Source organism: Mirounga angustirostris, unplaced genomic scaffold (assembly GCF_029215605.1).
Source record: "Mirounga angustirostris isolate CCGP_5_RB_7025 unplaced genomic scaffold, mMirAng1.0.hap1 SCAF_9, whole genome shotgun sequence".
Taxonomy (NCBI): Eukaryota; Metazoa; Chordata; class Mammalia; order Carnivora; family Phocidae; genus Mirounga; species Mirounga angustirostris.
This window is the reverse complement of record NW_026991717.1, coordinates 32,163,970-32,183,665: the sequence shown is the minus strand read 5'-3', so window position 1 is coordinate 32,183,665 and position 19,696 is coordinate 32,163,970. Positions and strand designations below refer to the sequence as shown.

At 45.9% G+C, this 19,696-nt stretch overlaps 1 protein-coding gene across 7 annotated transcripts; it reads right to left on the bottom strand.

The window, feature by feature from the left end:
* Positions 1-345: 345 nt before the first annotated feature.
* FAM219B (family with sequence similarity 219 member B) lies at positions 346-19,644 on the bottom strand. 7 transcript variants are annotated; one of them, XM_064570140.1, is made up of 6 exons: positions 18,502-19,644; positions 6,138-6,609; positions 5,841-5,928; positions 5,058-5,135; positions 4,446-4,648; positions 2,804-2,921 (listed from the first exon to the last, which is right to left on the bottom strand). In XM_064570140.1, the coding sequence occupies exons 2-6, from the start codon at positions 6,349-6,351 to the stop codon at positions 2,866-2,868; spliced, it is 639 nt and encodes a 212-aa protein (XP_064426210.1). In that variant the 5' UTR covers positions 6,352-6,609; positions 18,502-19,644; the 3' UTR covers positions 2,804-2,865. The 7 variants fall into 7 exon arrangements, 6 of the variants coding, with proteins under 6 accessions (XP_045755651.1, XP_045755650.1, XP_045755653.1 ...); XM_045899695.3 differs by lacking the exon at positions 18,502-19,644 and having other exon boundaries at positions 346-2,918; positions 4,600-4,648; positions 6,138-8,315; XM_045899694.3 differs by lacking the exon at positions 18,502-19,644 and having other exon boundaries at positions 346-2,921; positions 4,600-4,648; positions 6,138-8,310.
* Between the last annotated feature and the right edge of the window lie 52 nt (positions 19,645-19,696).

The window sequence follows — 19,696 nt, the reverse complement described above, 5'->3', positions numbered from 1 at the left end:
TTCTAGACCCCCTGCACAAGGGAAATCCAGGAAACTACCTTCAAAAAAGTTCTGGCCAATCTGTTCTGGGTTTTTTTTTTGGCCTCCAAATTTTGTTCAGCTAAAAAACAAAAGATGACCTGGAAAAGCAAAGGGTCTGCCAAAAGGAATGCCATCTAAGAGAAATGCTAAAGGTGTGCTCCCTCCAATGATGCAGGCCTGAAAATGATGCCCACTGGGAATAGCAGGGAGCGGGAGATCCTAGGAGGAATGGCCACAGCTGGGGCTGTTAGGCTTTTCATTTCAGAATCAGAGGGCTGTGGTCTAGGCCTTGCTTAAAATCCTATTGCAACACAGAGACAGCTCAACTAGCATGATTGTATTTATTCTTAGAAACTTCCAGAGCTGTAGAAGCCTAAGCCAAGAGTTCTGTACTCTGTAAACACCATACACATACTCCCCTCTGTGAGGTTAACTGTGAATACACCCCTCTCTCCCCAGGACACTGTCACCTGCAGAATACCTAGCACTCTGAATTAAGGCACTTCGGCCCTAGGCACCTTGATGCCTTTACTGGTGACATTTTAGCCTGGGACCTCTCGCCCCAAACAACAGACCATTCCTACCCTGCCTAGCTGCCCTGTTCCTCCAAATTTCCCCATGAAGATAATGCCTTCCGCACGGAGTCAGCCAGTCCTGGAACATCCTCTCCAGGATCAGTGTTTACTTAAAGTAACAACCATCTGGGGGCCTCGGTCTTGGGGTCCTGCTGCCACCTTCACCCACAGCTGCTGCTAAATGCTCAGGCTGTTCTGTCCTGTCCAATTCCCCCACACATAACGTGGCCCCATGCGGCTTCCTGCTACCACCACCGTCTCTCTACACTGCCCCGCATCTGTGCCCTCTCTTCGTGTGCACTTCGGCACCTCTGCAGAAACCAGAAAGGCCTGAAAATAGTCTCTATGGAGGGGCGAGGGGTTCAGGATGAAGACGTTCTTCTGTCCTCCCTGCCTGCAGGCATGGGCACCAGGTGCTCGGCAGGTGAGGCACCCGTGTGGCACTGCAGAGTCCCACTCCTGGAACAGTGTGCATCCCTGATTCCCCAGACCCCAACCTGAGGTGCCCGTGGCCTCTGTCCCGTCTCCCTCCTGTGATGCCGCTAGATTCTAAAATGTTAACCACAGCCCCCTGGGTGCCATATATTCTTAACTTTTAGATTTGACAGCAGCACCAAGACAGAGGCCAGTCAAGCACCGACACATTACCCTCGTCGTCTGACAAGGTCTTTCTAACGGACCTTCTCAGCCTCCCAGTCACCTCACTGGGTAAAACAAGAGTCCATGTGATCCCTCATTCCTCTAGAGGCCACAGGACATCAAATAAATCACCAGATCAGGCACTTCCCATGTGGGGCCCACACCCCAATCCTAACTACCACGCCCCTTAGGCTGGGAACCGTGTCCACACTCCTCCAGTCCTCGCCACGGCTCTAGGTGAGGCCAAAAAAAGGAACCGCTGAAAACAATTCTAGAGAGGACTGGAAGAGCAAGATACCATCGGAGGTGGGGTGAACTAGCATGGTCCCTGGGGAGATGATGCCTGTCTCAGCTGTGTTCACGCTGAGGGCTGAGGCTGGGCTGCCCCACAGGGTTACCGTAAAGCCCAATCCTCAGTATCTGCGGGGAGGCCCATGCTGGAGTGAAGAGAAGCCCTCTGCAGTGGGCGATTATCTCCTCAGGCAGGGGCCCTGGGAGCTGGCACACGTCCCTCCTCCCCATGCTGGCATCCTGACACGTAGGATGTACAGCCCACACCGCTGTGCCATACACTTCTCACCCATCGCTATTCTCAAGTTTCAAAAGCTAAATAGGAAGGCACCTGACCGCTCCCTGCAGCTCCCTCTGCTGGTCACCCAAACCTGCAGGCTTCTGGGGCGAACTCCAGTCCCTTCACCCAAACTTTACACTCAAAGACTGGGTGTTGAACTAGCTAAGACCAAGACAAGGAATGGTAACCAAGGAAAGACAAATAAATAAATATGTACATAGTGGAGCAATTTTTCTCTAACTAGGGGTGGGCTGACCACAGTCACTAAACCCACCCAGTTTGAGCCAGCTGGGGATGCTCTGGGTCCAGGGATTCTGGAAGCCTTGATCTTGCTGTGCCATCAAGCAGCGGGCTGTATTCCCTGCCAGGGCCAAACAGGTGCAAGGGGAAGAGAGCCAAAGGGCCTTGCTTTATGCATTCTTGAGGGTCCCATTGTAGAGCCAGGAAGACGGAGCATTATGGAATTTCTTAAACTGGTCCCAAATAGTTCAGCTAGTTTCCAAAGACTCCCAGCTGCGAGCCATAAAGTGCTATTTTCTGCTTCCATACAACACCGTCCAGCATAGCCCGGGCACAAAAGCTCTTTCTCCCTCCATTGAGCAGGACAAATACCAGTCAAGGTGTCTGCAAGATTTCCTTAGCCAACTCTGTCACCACAAGCATCAGGATTCCTCTGTTCCTGCCCTTATTAAAGTGGTTTTTCCAAACTCTGCTCTAATAGCAGAGGAAAACTGCAGAATTCCACCTGTCACCCTATGGCCCAGATGGGGGCCTCTGGCCTGAGAAGCACCAGGTAAGGCATAACTGCAGGTCATTGACCTTCCCAGAGAGTCAGTGCCGCCAGTGATTCTGGGGCTCACAGCAGTCCTCACTGCACTCTGTGACCTAAGAAGGGCCAACAGCGCTCTGCAGGCATGGTGAGCAGGGCCCATCTTAGGGGGTTATGTCTACTGGAGGGTACAGAAGGAAGAGTCCCCAAGACAGCACCAGCAGCAGGAGCACGTTGAAGAGGCCATAGGCTTGGGAGGAATGAGGTCCAAGTCCTCATCATCTGGAATCTCATCCAGGTGATACCCATCCTGGAGCAGCTGCCGGCTCACATCCTGGTTCACCTGCTAAGAGCAGAAGAGGAGAGAACTATAAGCCAGGTGGCAAAGCAGAAATAACTGCTGCCCAAAGGGCAGACCTACATTCCCTTACCAGAGCTTCCTGTTCACGCTCCACCCTCAGGCCAACTCCACACATCACTGGACTACATGAGGAAGTGCCCCCACCCAGCAATGAGGGGCCCCAAGCAGCCCGAGCCAGTACTGTCCAGGCTGCAGTGTCACTAACCCCCAGGGGAGCTGTTCTCACTAAAGAATCCTAAGGCATCTGATGTAAATATCAGATTCCAGATTACATTTGAAAGTCAATGGCCTGACCCACTGGTCCCTGTAAAGGCTGAAGAATATGGGACAACGATACCAGAACAATGGGGTAGAAGATGAGTTATGTAGGAACAGAGTGGGGAGCAGCTTTGTCCGCCTGCCGGTTAAACACGTTAGCCTTTATGCCAGCAGAGCTTGCTCCCTGCAAAGTGGAACCTGTCAGCCTCGCTTTACCAGTTCCGCTGAGCAGAAGAAACAGGAGATTGGGAATACCATAGGACTTTCTCTGGCTCTTGGCTAATTTTTCTTTTCTTAGTTTTAACAATCTCAGGCACCCAGATATTCAAGGAGGATAAAATTTACAAACTGCTTCTATTCTCTTTGGCAGACACTCGGGGTGTGGCCAAGGGTTTCCAGAACAAGGAAAAAATACCAGTGGCGTACAGTCATGTCTCCAGCACTCTGCCTCTATCTAAGGCAGTAAGCTGCACATGACAGATCTTTCCGTCCCTGTGTCTCTGTCTGGGACCGTCACTCTGGAAATGTGTGCAAAAGGCCAGCCCACTGGTATCTCAGTCTGAGCTCTCATTGATGGAACAACTGAAGGAACACAAGTTGTTTGGCCTGGAAGAAAGCAAGCTTGGTGGAGAATGGCCAGGGGAGAGACAGGAATGCTGATCTCAGATAAAAGGCAATCAAAGGGGGCGCCTGGGTGGCTCAGATGGTTAAGCGTCTGCCTTCGGCTCAGGTCATGATCTCAGGGTCCTGGGATCGAGTCCTGCATCGGGCTCCCTGCTCCTTGGGAGCCTGCTTCTCCCTTTGCCTTTCTCTCTCGCTCTCTCATGAATAAAAAAAAAAAAAAATCTTTAAAAAAAATTAAAAAAAAAAAAAAGGCAATCAAAGGAAGGGACACTAGAATTACTGGGTGACACTGGAGGGCAGGCCTAGGACCACTGAGTCCATCCTGTAGGAGACATTTCAAATTAATAAGGAAGACTTCTCTAAGAGCTACCTGACGAAGGAATTTGTGTGTGTGTGTGTGTGTGTGTGTGTTGGAATAAGGGTAGGCAGCAGGGCTTCTTGGAGGGCGTGAGTACCCAGTTACAAGAAGCATTCAAGCAAGCAGAGGCTGGTAAACACTTAGGTGGGATTTTTCAAGAGGATTCCTTTTCTAAGTGGTCACCTGGGCTAGAAGACTTATGAGGTCCTTTCAGCCCTAAGGGTCTATGGTCTCTTGGATTTTCGACAGCTTTCCTCAGACACCTATACCTCTGCTGGGGGAGTAGGGCAGAATAGAAGATTGGAGAACAGACCGGAAGTCTGGCACAGTGCCGTGCATACAGCAGGCACAAGACAAGCATTTGGCAGTGGCGGTGACGCTGCCTGCAGCCTGGCCCCGTGCAGAAAGGCGCTCTGGACTTGCCTCTGCAGAGGAATACCCGGAGGAGTATCTGGATTCCAGCTCCCCATCACTAGGAGAAGAGGAAAACAGTCAGTTCAGGGGGATGCCTGTGAAGCCCAGCTGCAAATGGCAAGGTGGAGAGCATGCAAGGGGGTCTGGAGGACTTGGGAAACAAAGACCATCACAGAACTCAAGCCCAGAATCTGTCATGAGTACCACTGACTCGTTCTATTGGCTCTAGCAGGGACGGGGTCACTGTCACTAACAGTGAAGATATAACAGGGGAGGAGGATTCCCCCACACAAGGTTAGTGTTCCAAATCGAAGAGCAGCATGATCACCTGAGTCCTCTAACCAAGCTATCCTGGGAAGGGATAATGCTCTGAAGACAGCTCTGGAACATGCATGAAGGGTCTTGGAAGAGATCTGCAGTTTTACCCAAGTCACTCCCCAAGGGATATTTTCCAGGAGAGCACTCACCTGTCAGAGTCGAGGGACACCAGGTTTTCATCTGGACTCTGACTAAGGGCAGTATAGCCCTTGTTAAACTTCACTGACCTGAGAGGAGATGGGGAAGAGACCAAGCATAGATAAAGCAACATTTCACAGGGAAAGCCAGAGTTCTTGCTCTTATGGAAAAAGAACTGACTGTAGTACTCCTGTCTTGCCTTCTACCTGTCACACAGCCACCGCTGCCTGCCCTGTATCTGGCTACAGCCCCTGGGAATATGCACTTTCCCACACCACTCCCCCTACTGCTCCTGACGAAACACCTACTCTTTCGAGTAAGGGAAAGCTCCCCCACTTCACCTTACTTTAACCAGAGAACAGAAAAACTGCAAGTCCTGGGGCAAATCTCTTCTTCACCTCTCTTGAGTTTGAGCTCTTATCTATAAGAGGCGCTGGATAAGGTCCTATCCAGCCCTCAGAGTTTACCATTCTGTTGAAAAAGAAACACAGCACTGGCTGTTCCCACACTGCTTTCTATCCTCACTCCTAGGGAAACCAGCCATTGTGCTGCTCCCAGAGGATGATCCCATGCACTGACAAAGCTGTTATTCCAAAGCCCTTTCCTTGACATCATTACATCCTTAAAGGCAAAGAAAAGGTCATTCCTCTTCCCATTTTAAACTAGCGAAAAAGACGGGTTGGCGTCAGGTGAATCACTAGCTCGGTCTTAAAACGTGAGAACTCTTGTCTCCCAGCCCGAGGACCAAGGCCTTTTCTGGAAACTGCTTGCACAGAGGTGGCGCCTGCTGAGACCTTTTCGCTGAAGAGTCGCGGCGGTTCGGCGAGGCCCCCAGCATGCCTTTTCTCCGCAGAACAGCCTTGGCCAGGTCCCGGTGCTTCTCTGGAAGTCAAAGGGCCCGGGTCAGCGGGGTCTTCCCCACTCCGCCGTGTCTCCCAAACGCCAGGAGCCCCCTCTCTCCGAACAGATTTTCGGGGACGCGAGCGGGCTGCAGCTGCCCCTTCGGGGTCGCCCCGGCAGGGCTCCGGAGCCTGCCCAGGGGACCAGGTAGCCCGCCCAGGCAGAGACACCCCCCATCGGGCCGCACTCACGCAGCTTGGCCTGAATGGAAGGCGCGCGCGTCACCATGTACGGTCCCCTCTTCTCCACAACCGCCGGGGGCCGCTCCCCCAAAAGGGGGACTCCACTGCCGCTTCGCCCGAAGGGCAGCCCCGCAGCTCCCGCTGCGCAGTCCGGGGTCCCGCCGGGCCGGGGTCCCGGGGTAGACGTCCGCACCCCGGGCCCGCTGGAATCCGCGGTCGCCATGCTCCCGCGACGACCCGCCGCGACGCAGAGCCCCGCCTCTTGGCTTACGAGTCGTGGGCGGGGAGGGAGGCGGTCTCTTCCGAGAAAGATGGAGACGCGCAGGCGCGGGCCTCATCCGTCCAAGCTTTCCGGCCCCGCCTGCCGTGGGGATAGCACAATTGTTCCGCACTCCCTGGGTCTGGGTACTTTAAGTTCCGGATTTTGAGATACACCGCTGTACTTATAGTCGGCCGGAACCTGGGCATGTCGAGGCCAGTGCTGGCTCCAGTGTAAAGAAAATATCGATATTTATGCATGTGCGCGCGCTGGGCGGAGCCCTTTCCCCCCACCCCCCGCGGCGCGCACTCGCTCTCCGCATGGGTCAACTCGCCACATCCCGAGCTCCCAAAGGCGAGCCCTGGAGAACCTGGGTTGAACCCAAAAGAGCTGTATGAGGAAAGGAGATATTAAGCGCCCTTCTCCAGAAAAAGAAACAGGTCGGAGAGGTTCAAGGCCTTTGAGCCGGTCAGACACTAGAGGCATTGCCTGGGCTGATCCATCTAACGTCAAACCCCCGTTACTTTCAACACTATTTGGTGCGCGACTCTCTCTAGCCTTCAAGTTTGCACATTTTAAAATGGAGCCAACATCACTGCCCGCCGTATAGCGAAAAATAAGTGCAAAATAGGCTGTGGAAAGAAGGATGAAAGTGCACTGAGTCTGTGTGTGGCAGGGCACGGAGATGTCATGGCTCTTGACTTCTCTGGCCCCCAAGGGATGTGCTTGTGACTGGCTGGAAAGAAGCTCCAGATCCTTGTAGGAATTGCCGAATCTCATGAGGCCGCCAGGGGCTAATTGACTGGCCTCCACAGGGTAGATCAACAATATGCAATTTTGAGTCCCCAGGGCCACCCAAACAGTTGAGCAGTACTATGCCTTAAGCAGGATAAGAAAAAAAATTTAAGACTGGAAAAATCAGAAGCACAGAGGAACGTTAACTATTTTGGTGGATTCCACCCTTTAAAAAAAATTGTTTATTTTAGATAGAGCACGAGCACGAGGGGCAGAGGGAGAGGGAGAACCCCAAGTAGACTCCCTGCTGAGCGCAGAGTGAGAAGCAGGCCGATCCCACAACCCTGAGATCATGACCGAGTGGAAACCAAGAGTCCTTCGCTTAACCGACTGTACCACCCAGGCGCCCGGACCCCCGTTTTAGACGTCCAGAAACAGCAATTTCATATGGCTCAACTTTTTTTTTTTGAAAGTAGGCTCCAGGCCTAGGGTGGAGCGCATCTAGGGGTTTGAACTCAGGACCCTGAGACAAAGACCTGAACCGAAATCAAGACTCCACCCCCCCTTAATGGACTGAGCCACCCAGGTGCCCCCATTTGGCTCAACTTTATATTGAATCCTCATGACTTCCCAGTGTAGCCGGTTGTTATTCCTATTAGGCAAGTGAGGCTTTGACTTGGTCAAATTCACCAGTTAAGTGGGAACCCTGGGATTTGAATCCAGCTCCCTGTGGACTCCAAAGACATGTTTTTCTCATGGTTATGCTGCCTGTTAAACTGATGGGGACTTCACCAAGGGCCAAAGAAAATGTGACCAGAACCCACACGATGTCACAAAGTCTCCAGGAACTTGTAGCAAGAGTGTGAGTGCCCTCATTCATGCCCCTCCTAGATCTCCCATCATTAATGCTCAGTTAATTACTATGTGATTGAACAGGTTCTGTCACTTACTAGCCAGGTATTTAAGTTCTTTATATCTCCATTTCTTTAGCAGAGAAATGGAGATAATAATAGTACCTATCCAACAGAATTGTGAGGCTAAATTGTAAAGTGCTTGGAATGGCACCTCGCATATAAGAGCTCAAGATATGTAACTTTAATGGGGGAACATGCAACTCTTGATCTCAGGGTTGTAAATTCAAGCCCCTGGGTGGGTGCAGAGATTACTTAAAATCTTTAGAAAAAAAAAAAGTAACCTTACAAAACTTAGAGTGTTCTAGGAACTTAGTGTTTATTCTCACTTGGCTTTACGCTTCCCAAGGGCGGACTGCCTTGTTTATTTTGTAACTCTAGTTTTGATCCCTTTTATCTATTTGCCACACCCTGGCAACCACCAATCTGTATCCATGAGCTTGGTGTTTTTGTTTGTTGTTTTTATTTATTTTTAAAGATTTTATTTGAGAGAGAGAGCATGAGCTGGAGGAGGGGCAGAGGGAGAAGCAGATTCCCCACTGAGTGGGGAGCCCAATGCGGGGCTCAATTCCAGGACCCTGGGATCATGACCTGGGCCAAAGGGAGACCCTTCACTGACTGAGCCACCCAGGCTATTTTTATTTTTTTAAGTAATCTCTGCACCCAATGTGGGGCTCAAACTTAGCACCCTGAGATCAAGAGTCACATGCTCTACTAAGCTAGTCTAGTGCCCGTTTGTTTTTTAATTCCACATATGAGATCATACAATATTTGTCTCTCGGTCCAACTTATTTCACTTAGCATAATGCCCTCTCAGGGCTCCATCCATGTTGTTGCAAATGGCAAGATTTCATTCTTTTTATGACTGAATAGTATTCTATTCTATATATATGCCATTTTTTCTTTATCCATTCATCCATCGATGGACACTTAGGTTGTTTCCATATCTTGGCTATTATAAATAATGCTGCGGTGAACATGGGGGGGGGGTGCATATATCTTTTCAGATTAATGTTTTCATTGTCTTTGGATAAATACCCAGAAGTGGAATTGCTGGATCATACAGGAGTTCTATTTTTAATTTTTTGAGGAAAACTCTATACTGTTCTTCATAGTGGCTGCACCAGTTTGCATCCCCACACGAGGGTTCTTTTCTCCACATCCTTGCCAACACTTGTTATTTCTTGTCTTTTTGAGAATAGCCATTCTAACAGGTGTAAGGTGGAAATCTCTCTACGGTTTTGATTTGCATTTCCCTGATTAGTGATTTGAGCACCTTTTCATGTGCCTATTGGCCATCTGTATGCCTTCTTTGGAAAATTGTCTATTAGGGTCCTCTACCCATTTTTTAATTAGAGAGAGTGTGAATGGGAGGGGAGGGGCAGGGGGAGAAGGAGAGAGAGAATCTCAAGCAGGCTCCTAGCTCAACGTGGAGCCCAACACAGGGCTCGATCCCTCTGCCTTCTGCTCTGCCTATCTGTGCTGTCAAATAAATAAATAAAATAAATAATAAAAAAAAAAGAGTTGGACACTTAACCTAGTCACCCAGGGACCCCATTTTCTGTCCACTTTTATTTTTTATTAAAGATTTTATTTGTTTATTTGACAGAGACACAGCGAGAGAAGGAACACAAACAGGGAGAGTGGGAGAGGGAGAAGCAGGCTTCCTGCGGAGCAGGGAGCCTGATGCGGGGCTTGATCCCAGGACCCTGGGATCATGACCTGAGCTGAAGGCAGACGCTTAACGACTGAGCCACCCAGGCGCCCCTGTTCAGCTATTTTAAAAAGTTTTTTTTTTTTTTTTAATTTTAGAGAGCACACACACACCCATGAGCAGGAGGAGGGGCAGAGGGAGAGGGAGAGAATGTCAAGCAGACTCCCTGCTGAGCGTGGAGCCCAACGCAGGGCTCAATCTCACGATCCTGAGATCATGACCCAAGCCGAAATCAAGAGTCAGATGCCTGACTGAGCCACCCAGGCACCCGCTGTTCTGCTTTTTAGTTTGATGTAGTTCCATTTATTTTTGCTTTTGTTGCCTTTGCTTTTGGTGTCAGATCCAAAAATCATCAACAAGACCAGTGTCAAGGAGCTTACTGCCAATGTTTTCTTCTATGAGTTTTATAGTTTTAGGTCTTACATTCAAGGCTTTAATCCATTTTGAGTTAATTTTTGTGTATGGTGTAAGATAGTGGTCTGGTTTCATTCTTTTGAGTGTGGCTGTCCGGTTTTTCTCAACACCATTTATTGAAGAGACTGTCCTTTCCTCACAGTATATTCTTGTCTCCTTTGTTGTAAATTAGTTGACCATACATATGTGGGTTTATTTCTGGGCTCTCTATTGTGTTCTATTGACCTAAAATGTTTTTATGCCAATACCATACTGTTTTGATTACTACAGCTTTGAAATATAGTTTGAAATCAGGGAGCAGGTTGCCACCAACTTTGTTCTTTCTCAAGATTGCTTCAGCTGGGGCGCCTGGATGGCTCAGTCGTTAAGCGTCTGCCTTTGGCTCAGGTCATGATCCCAGGGTCCTGGGATTGAGCCCCGCGTTGGGCTCCCTGCTCTGTGGAAAGGCTGCTTCTCCCTCTCCCACTCCCTCTGCTTGTATTCCCTCTCTTGCTGTGTCTCTCTCTGTCAAATAAATAAATAAAATCTTAAAAAAAAAAAAAAAAAGATTGCTTTAGCCATTCAGGGTCTTTTGTGGTTTCATACTTATTTTAAGATGCTTTGTTCTATTTCTGTGAAAAATGCTGTTGGGATCTTGGGAGGGATTGCATTGAATCTATAGATTGCTTTGGGTAGTATGTACATTTTAACAATATTCTTTCAATCCATGAGCATGGTATATCTTTCCATTTGTGTCTTATTCAATTTCTTTCGTTAAAGTCTTACAGTTTTCAGAAAGTTTTCACCTCCTTTATTCCTAGGTATTTTGTTTTTGAAGCAATTGTAAACGGGATTGTTTTCTTTCTGATAGTTGTTAGTGTATAGAAACAACAGATTTTTGTATATTGATTTTGTATCCTGCAACTTTACCAAAATCATTCATTAGTTCTAGCAGATTTTGTTGGGAGTCTTTAGGATTATCTATATATAATAGATCATCTTAAAATAGTGACAGTTTTACTTCTACTTTCCCATATGGAGGCCTTTTATTATTGGTCTGGCTAGGACTTCCAATACTGTGTTGAATAAAAGTAGAGTGGACATCCTTGTCTTGTTCCTGATCTTACTTTCAGTTTTTCACTTTTGAGTGTGATGTTAGCTGCAGGCTTGTCATCTATGGCCTTTATTATGTTGAGATACGTTCACGCTAGACACACTTTGTTGAGGTTTTATCATATATAGATCTTGAATTTTGCCAGATGCTTTTCCTGCATCTGTTGAGATGATCACATAATTTTTATCCTTAATTTGTTACTGTGGTGTATCAGGTTGATTGTAATTTGCAGACGTCGAATCTCCTTGCATCCCTGGAATAAATCTCACTTGATCATGGAACATGATCCTTTTAATGTATTCTTAAATTCAGTTTGCTAATATTTTGTTGAGGATTTCTGCATCATGTTCATCGAGAGTTAATTTTTCCATCCGTGAGCATGGTATATCTTTCCATTGTGTCTTATTCAATTCAATCCTGCTACTTCCCTCTGAAACTCTTTTCACATCTCACAGGTTTCATACTCTAACCTTTGACTTCTCCCATTATTGGTAGAGCAGATAACTACATGAATCTGCGGGTCTTTTGTGAGGTCCCAGGTCACCAGCTTCACTTTCACCCCCACATTAATTCATGTCACTTCCTTCCAGGGAAGATTTATTTCCCAATCCTCACAACATCCTTATGTGGCACTATCATACCCATTTCACATATGTGTAAGGAAAGTGAAGTGAGGGTGACAGGGATTAACCGATCTGCCGAAGACCACAAAGTTGTAGAGGTGAGGGTTGAATCCTTATCTGCTTCAAAAGCCTGTCCTGTTTTTGTACTAGTCAGGTGTGTGCGTTTAATGTTATAGACTGAATTTTATCCAACCCCAACCCCCATTCATATGTTTAAGCTCTAACCCCCCAGTGTAACAGTTGAGAGATAAAGCCTTTAAGTGATTAAATGAGGTCATAAGGGTGGGGCCCTAATCCAATAGGAATAGTATCCTTATTAGGAAGACACACCAGGGATGTACGCACAGAGAAAAAAGCCCCATTTCTTCATTTTATTATTACATTATTGTCTCCCATCAGCTGATGGGTAAATATACAAAGATGCTAGGACATACTGACATCACATCCATCTTGAGGGGATCTAACTGGAATTTCACATCATCTGTGTAGTATTCTTTATAATTTTTATTTATTTTTTAAAAAAGGTTTTATTTGAGAGACAGCACGAGCAGAGGGAGGGGAAAAGGGAGAGGGAGAAGCACATTCCCCGCTGAGTGTGGAGCCCAAGGCAGGGCTGAATCCCAGGGCCCTAAGATCATGATCTGGGCTGAAGTCAGACACCACCACCCAGGCGCCCCTTAATTTTTAATTTTTTAAAGTAATCTCTACACCTAATGTGGGGCTCAAACTCACAACCCTGAGAGTCACACATTACTGACTGAGCCAGCCAGGCACCCCTCATCTGTGTAGTATTCTTGCCAAAAATGTTTAACTGGATTTTAATCATGAGGAAACAAGAGTGCAGACTGTAAGGCATTCTACACCACTGGCCTGGACTCTTCAGAAAAACTGACTGTATATATCTTATGGCAAACTTCTTGAAATATATTAACAGTATTGTGGTAATGTAGGAAGAGAAAGTCCTTATTTTAAGATATCTGCTTAAGTATTTAGGGGTAAAATGCCATGTCTGCAATTTACTTTCAAATGGTTGAGGAAGGGGCGCCTGGGTGTCTCAGTTGTTAAGCATCTGCCTTCGGCTCAGGTCATGATCCCAGGGTCCTGGGATCGAGCCCCGCATCGGGCTCCCTGCTCAGTGGAGGGCCTGCTTTTCCCTCTCCCACTCCCCCTGCTTGTGTTCCCTCTCACGTTGTCTCTGTCAAATAAATAAATAAAATCTTAAAAAAAAAATGGTTGAGGAAAAAAGTGTATATATACTAGGAATAAAACAAATGTAACAAACTATTAATTAGTTTTTAATTTTTAAAAATAAGAGAATAAGGAAAGAAAAAGCTCGAGACCCCATTCTGTTAGGGTAGAAGCCCCTTCCATCATCAAGCTTTGGAAGCATATTTTTCTTTAAATTGTGAACATTAATTATCATCTACTTCTTTTAGGTAGAACTAGGGTCCATTAAGCTAAAAGATAACCTATTTTCTCCAGCATAGTAATCAATCAAATTTGACTTATAGACAGTGGGGGAATTGACATGACAAAACAGGCATTTGATAGGAATAAGAGATTTATTAGATTTAGTCACCTCTGCCTCTTAGTAATAGTCCTATGATTCAGAAGTTTGCTTGCTTTGAAAATAATTTCCATTATTTTAGAATAGGGGTTGACAAACTTTTCCTGTAAATGGTCAGATAGAAAATTTTGACTTTGTGGACTTGTGGATATCTATCCCACCTACTCAGCTCTGCCACAGTACTGCAAAAGCAGCCATAGAGACTGCACAATGCAAATGTACTTAATGCCACTGAACTACACACTTAAAAATGGTTAAGATGGCAAATTTTATGTATTGTGTTTTTAGCCACAATTTTTTAAAAACTCAAAAAAACAGGGGTGCCTGGGTGGTGCAGTCGGTTAGGCATCTGACTTCTGGTTTCAGCTCAGGTTGTGATTTCAGAATCCTGAGATCAAGCACCATGCTCAGCATGGAATCTGCCTTAAGACTCCCTCTGCTCCTCCCCGCTGCACTTGCACATGCACTCCACTCTCTCTCAAATAAGTAAATCTTAAAAAAAAAAACACAAAAACTTAATGGGATGCCTCGGTGGCTCAGTTGGTTAAGCGTCTGCCTTTAGCTGAGGTCATGATCTCTGCTCAGTGGGGAGTCTGCTTCTCTCTCTGGCGGCCGCTCCCCCTGCTTGTGTGTTCTCTCTCTCTCTCTGATAGATAGATAGATAGATAGATAGATAGATAGATAGATAGATAGATAGATAGATAGATCTTTTTTTTTTTTTAAGATTTTATTTAGGGGCGCCTGGGTGGCTCAGTCATTAAGCCGGCCGCTCCCCCTGCTTGTGTGCTCTCTCTCTGACAAAATCAATCAATCAATCTTTTTTTTTTTTTTTAAAGATTTTATTTAGGGGCGCCTGGGTGGCTCAGTCGCTGAGCCTTTGGCTCAGGTCATGATCCCAGGGTCCTGGGATCGAGCCCCACATCGGGCTCCCTGCTCCACGGGAAGCCTGCTTCTCCCTCTCCCACTCCCTCTGCTTGTGTTTTCTCTTGCTGTCTCTCTGTCAAATAAATAAAATCTTTTTTTTAAAAGATTTATTTATTTATTTATTTATTTACTTGACAGAGGAGAGAGAGAGAGAACACAAGCAGGGGGAGCAGCAGGCAGAGGGAGAGGGAAAAGCAGGCTCCCCACTGAGCAGAGAGCCTGATACGGGGCTCGATCCCAGGACCCCGGGATCATGACCTGAGCCGAAGGCAGACGCTTAACGACTGAGCCACCCAGGCGCCCCTAAATAAATCTTAAAAAAAACTTAAAAAATAAAAACTCAAAAAGCAGCCATAGATAATATGCAAATGAGTATGTGGCAGTGTTCCAACAAAACCTTGCTTACAGGCAATGAATTTTGAATTTCATATAATTTCCTGTCACAAAATCTTTTTACTGATTTCCAACCATTTAAAAATGTACAAAACAACTCTTAGCTTGTGGGCAGGAGAAAGACAAGTGATGGCCTTTGGCCCAAGAGCTATATAGTTTGCCACCCTTATCTTGGAGATAAAGGAGATACACAGTGAGAGCAATTTATTTTTTTTAAAAAAAGATTTTATTTATTTATTTGACAGAGAGAGGGCACAAGCAGGGGGAGCAGCAGAGGGAGAGGGAGAAGGAGGCTCCCTGCTCAGCAGGGAGCCCAATGCGGGGCTGGATCCCAGGACCCTGGGATCATGCCCTGAGCCAAAGGCAGATGCTTAACCAACTGAGCCATCCAGGCGCCCCATTGAGAGCAATTTAAAAGGCAGTGCTCATTTCTGCAGTCTAAGGTACTGTTGTAACAAACTTTAAGGGGTCTAAAAGTTAGCATTTACAATAAACTTCGAGCACCCATCTGTTTCTAGTAGCACAAATGACTTACTTAGGCAAAAACAAAATTTAGAAATCTCAACAGAACTTAAGATGTAAAGAAAACAGGGGCGCCTGGGTGGCTCAGTTGTTAAGTGTCTGCCTTCGGCTCAGGTCATGATCCCAAGGTCCTGGGATCGAGCCCCACATCAGGCTCCCTGCTCAGCGGGAGGCCTGCTTCCCCCTCTCCCACTATCCCTGCTTGTGTTCCTGCTTTAGCTGTCTCTGTCAAATAAATAAATAAAATTTTCCAAAAAAAAAGATGTAAAGAAAACAGTAACTTCCAGCTAGCTACCAATTCTTTCCAGCTCCATACGAAATCTCCAGTGTGTTAAAGAAATGCCAACATTTTCTTTTTTCTTTTCCTTTTTTTTTAAGATTTTATTTATTTATTTGAGAGAGAGAATGAGAGAGAGAGAGCACGAGAGGGGGGAGGGTCAGAGGGAGAAGCAGACTCCCTGCCGAGCAGGGAGCCCAATGTGGGACTCGATCCCGGCACTCCAGGATCATGACCTGAGCTGAAGGCAGTCACCCAACCAACTGAGCCACCCAGGCGCCCCCAACACTTTCTTTACCACCATCTTTCCAATTACCCTCTTGTGACTTTTTTTTTTTCCTTAAGATTTTTGTCTGTCAGGGTGCCTGGGTGGCTCAGTTGGTTAAGCGACTGCCTTCGGCTCAGGTCATGATCCTGGAGTCCCTGGATTGAGTCCTGCATCGGGCTCCCTGCTCAGCGAGGAGCCTACTTCTCCCTCTAACCCTCCCCCCTCTCATGTATTCTCTCTCTCTCAAATAATATTTAAAAAAAAAAAAAAAAAAGATTTTTGTCTGTCAGAGAGAGCAAGAGTGAGCAAGCACATGCAGGGGGATCAGCAGGCAGAGGGAGAAACAGGCTCCCCGCTGAGCAAGGAGCCCATTGTGGGACTCGATCCCAGGACCCTGGGATCACGACATGAGCCTAAGGCAGACACTTAACCAACTGAGCCACCCAGGTGTCCCAGGACTCAATTATCAGGACTCCTCCCTCCTGCCTCAATTTCCTAGAATCCCTTCTTCATCACCTCTAATTCAGCCACAAGTTCATTATAAAAGTCATCACCCAAGCTCAAACACCCAAACCATGGAATATTATGCCCCATTAAAAAGCAGGAGACAGATGTGTATTAATTGATACAGAGAATTGTCTACAATAGTATAGACCTAGCAAAGGGGAGATAAACAGGTTTGTAAAACAGCATGCAAAGTATTACACATGCACAAAGGAGAAACATCTGGAAAGATGGGTCATCAGAATACTAGTAGTAGTTGTAACTGGGTGGGGAATTTCAGGTGTTTTATTCTTGTACTTTTATTGTTTCATGAACGTGTATCATCTTTAAAATGAGAAAACCCAGGAGCGCCTGGGTGGTTCAGTCAGTTAAACATCCGCTCTTGATTTTGGCTTGGGTCACGATCTCAGGGTTGTGGGATCCAGCCCTACGTCGGCTCAGCGCTGGGCCTGCTTGAGATTCTCTCTCCCTCACCCCGGACTTGTGTATTGTCTCTCGTGCTCTCCCTCTTCTCTCAAAAATAAATAAACAAACACATACATACATACACACACAAATAAAATAGAGAAAACCGAGTAAAGATATATATACATATATATATATATATATATTTTAAAGATTTTATTTATTTATTTGACAGAGAGAGAGATAGCGAGAGCAGGAACACAAGCAGGGGGAGTGGGAGAGGGAGAGGCAGGCTTCCCGCCAAGCAGGGAGCCCGATGTGGGACTCGATCCCAGGACCCTGGGATCATGACCTGAGCTGAAGGCAGACGCTTAACGACTGGAACCACCCAGGCGCCCAAGATATTTTTATTTTAAGGAAAAAAGACCACCACCAAAAATTCCTTAAAAAAAAAAAAGTTTAAGACTTTATTGCAGTTGTGCCTAAATATACTTTGGAGATACTCCAAAATATTTATTTACAGATGAAATGACATGATACCTGAGATTTGATTCAAAATATTTGGAGGGGCGCCTGGGTGGCTCAGTTGGTTAAGCTGCTGACTCTTGATTTTGGCTCAGGTCATGATCTCAGGGTTTTGAGACTGAGCCCTCCATCGGGCTCTGCACTCAGCAGGGAGCCTGCTTGAAGATTCTTTCTCCCTCTGCTCCCCCTACCCACTCTCTCTCTCTAATAAATAAATAGATCTTCAAAATATTTGGAGTGGCGGTAAATGAGGATATAGATGAAAAGTGTGTCCATGTACTAATAATTGCTGAAGTAGACCTGGGAATACTACTTGTATCTTTGTAATGTTTGACATTTTCTATAAAAGTTACTCCTCTCTTGCCCTCTGCAATTTCAGCCATTAGCCTACTTTACATTTGCCTCCAAATGGTTCCTTAGAAATCTCGCTTTTTGCTGTTTCAAACCTTAAATTCTTTAGTCTTAGGCTCTCTCTTTTCAGAACTCTAGGCCTATCCTACCCACTGATGCCTGTAATTTGACAGGTCCAGAATCAAATGTAGTTTTTTGTTTTTTTTTTTTCTTAAGATTTTAATTAATCTCTATACCTAACTTGGGGCTCAAACTCACAACCCTGGGATCAAGAGTCATGTGCTCCACTAACTGAGCAGGCCAGGTGCCCCAAATGCAGTACCTTCTGAACCAAGCTCCTCTTTTTGCTGACTCCAATTGTCCCACAAATGGTACCATCACTGAAATCTGTAAAATGGCCCTCCTAAGAGTTCTCATTCCCTCACTGATTTAGTAACTACACCTAAATAATGTGATTCTCAAAGTCATCTCTTCCCATTTTTATAGCTACCACCCTGATTTAAAATCCTTATTAAGTTATAACTACACCAGGGCGCCTGGGTGGCTCAGATGGTTAAGCGTCTGCCTTTGGCTCAGGTCATGATCCCAGGGTCCTGGGATCGAGTCCCACATCAGGCTCCCTGCTCCTTGGGAGCCTGCTTCTCCCTCTGCCTCTCTCTCTCTCTCTCTCTGTCTCTCATGAATAAATAAATAAAATCTTTAAAAAAAAAAAAAGTTATAACTACACCAGATAGCTTCCTAAATTGTGATCCTAACTCCAATTTCTTCAGGCTCCAAATCTGTTTCTCCTATTTACTGCTCTATTATCAAGTACCTGGCACAACGCTTGGTATATAGTAGGTATTCAATAAACATGGCGTGAAAACCATCATAGTACTCATTTCTTACCCTTGTAGATAGTTGTAAATCTATGTTCCCTCCTCAGGCCCCTCCTATGATTGTAAGAGCAGAAACCATTTCCATCATTTTGCATTCCTCCTATAAGGTAAGAGCCCATGATACTGACATGGTCCTTTTTCAGCTAGTAATAGTAAATCCTTTATATCTGGGGAATTGAAAAAGCAGATTTAAAGGTGATTATGTATGCACATAGGGGAACTAGCAAAAAAAAAAAAAAAAAATCCCTCCTCCCCAGTGGCGCAAAGGCCAAACATGTCATATAATAAATAAAACTACCTTTTAGATAAAGCTGTGGATAAACAAACACCCCCAGTCCTTTAGGCTTCAACTTAAATGTCATTTCCTCTCTCACAGTACCCATATGTATGTTCAAGAACTTTAAAAATCTCTGCCATAATGTCCTTATATAGGTGATTCTTCTGTTTACATCCCCCCACCCCATCTCTAGGATTTGGGAGGCAGACCTACGATGATGTCATCCCTAGGGGGAAGCAACCTGAAGAGAATCTGGAGGAAAACAGAGCAGTGTGAATGGGACATTGTATTACATGGAATGAGGGAAAAGAGCTGCCTACAGAGGGGTCAAACCTAAGAACCATACCTATCAGCTACATAACTGAATAAACGTATGTGGCTGTTTTAGTTTATTTACATTTCTACTTCTTAAAAGAGGGGAGGAAAACTTTTTGGTAGGGAACCAGTCTTTAATAAAAGGTTGTGTTGATACCTTACCAAAACGGATTTTACTAACATTTTCTTACTTCGCTTTAAGAGAAAAGACATCTAAACCTCAACCTAATATTAATCCTATTTCCTGACGCTGCAGTCTGAATGACTATACTAGAAGTCACTCAGACCTGGAACCTCTTTCTCCAACAGCTGGTCTCCAATAATATGGGACTCCTAAACTAAGATGGGATTTGTGTATTCTATTAATTCTCTCAAGAAGTAAACCCATTTCTTTAGTTCTTGAAGCACTGAAAATCTATCATATAGATTTTCATATATCAAATACATCAGTATTTGATGTCCAAGGCTAATACTGCGCTGCTAGAGAAAAACAGGTAGGGAAGGAAAAGGTCACTAAGAGAGAAGCTGGTACCACATAGTACATCCTCAAGACTATCTCAATAACCACTTTTAAATTTATTTCATGTGAGATGGTTTCCAGAGAATTAAGGCA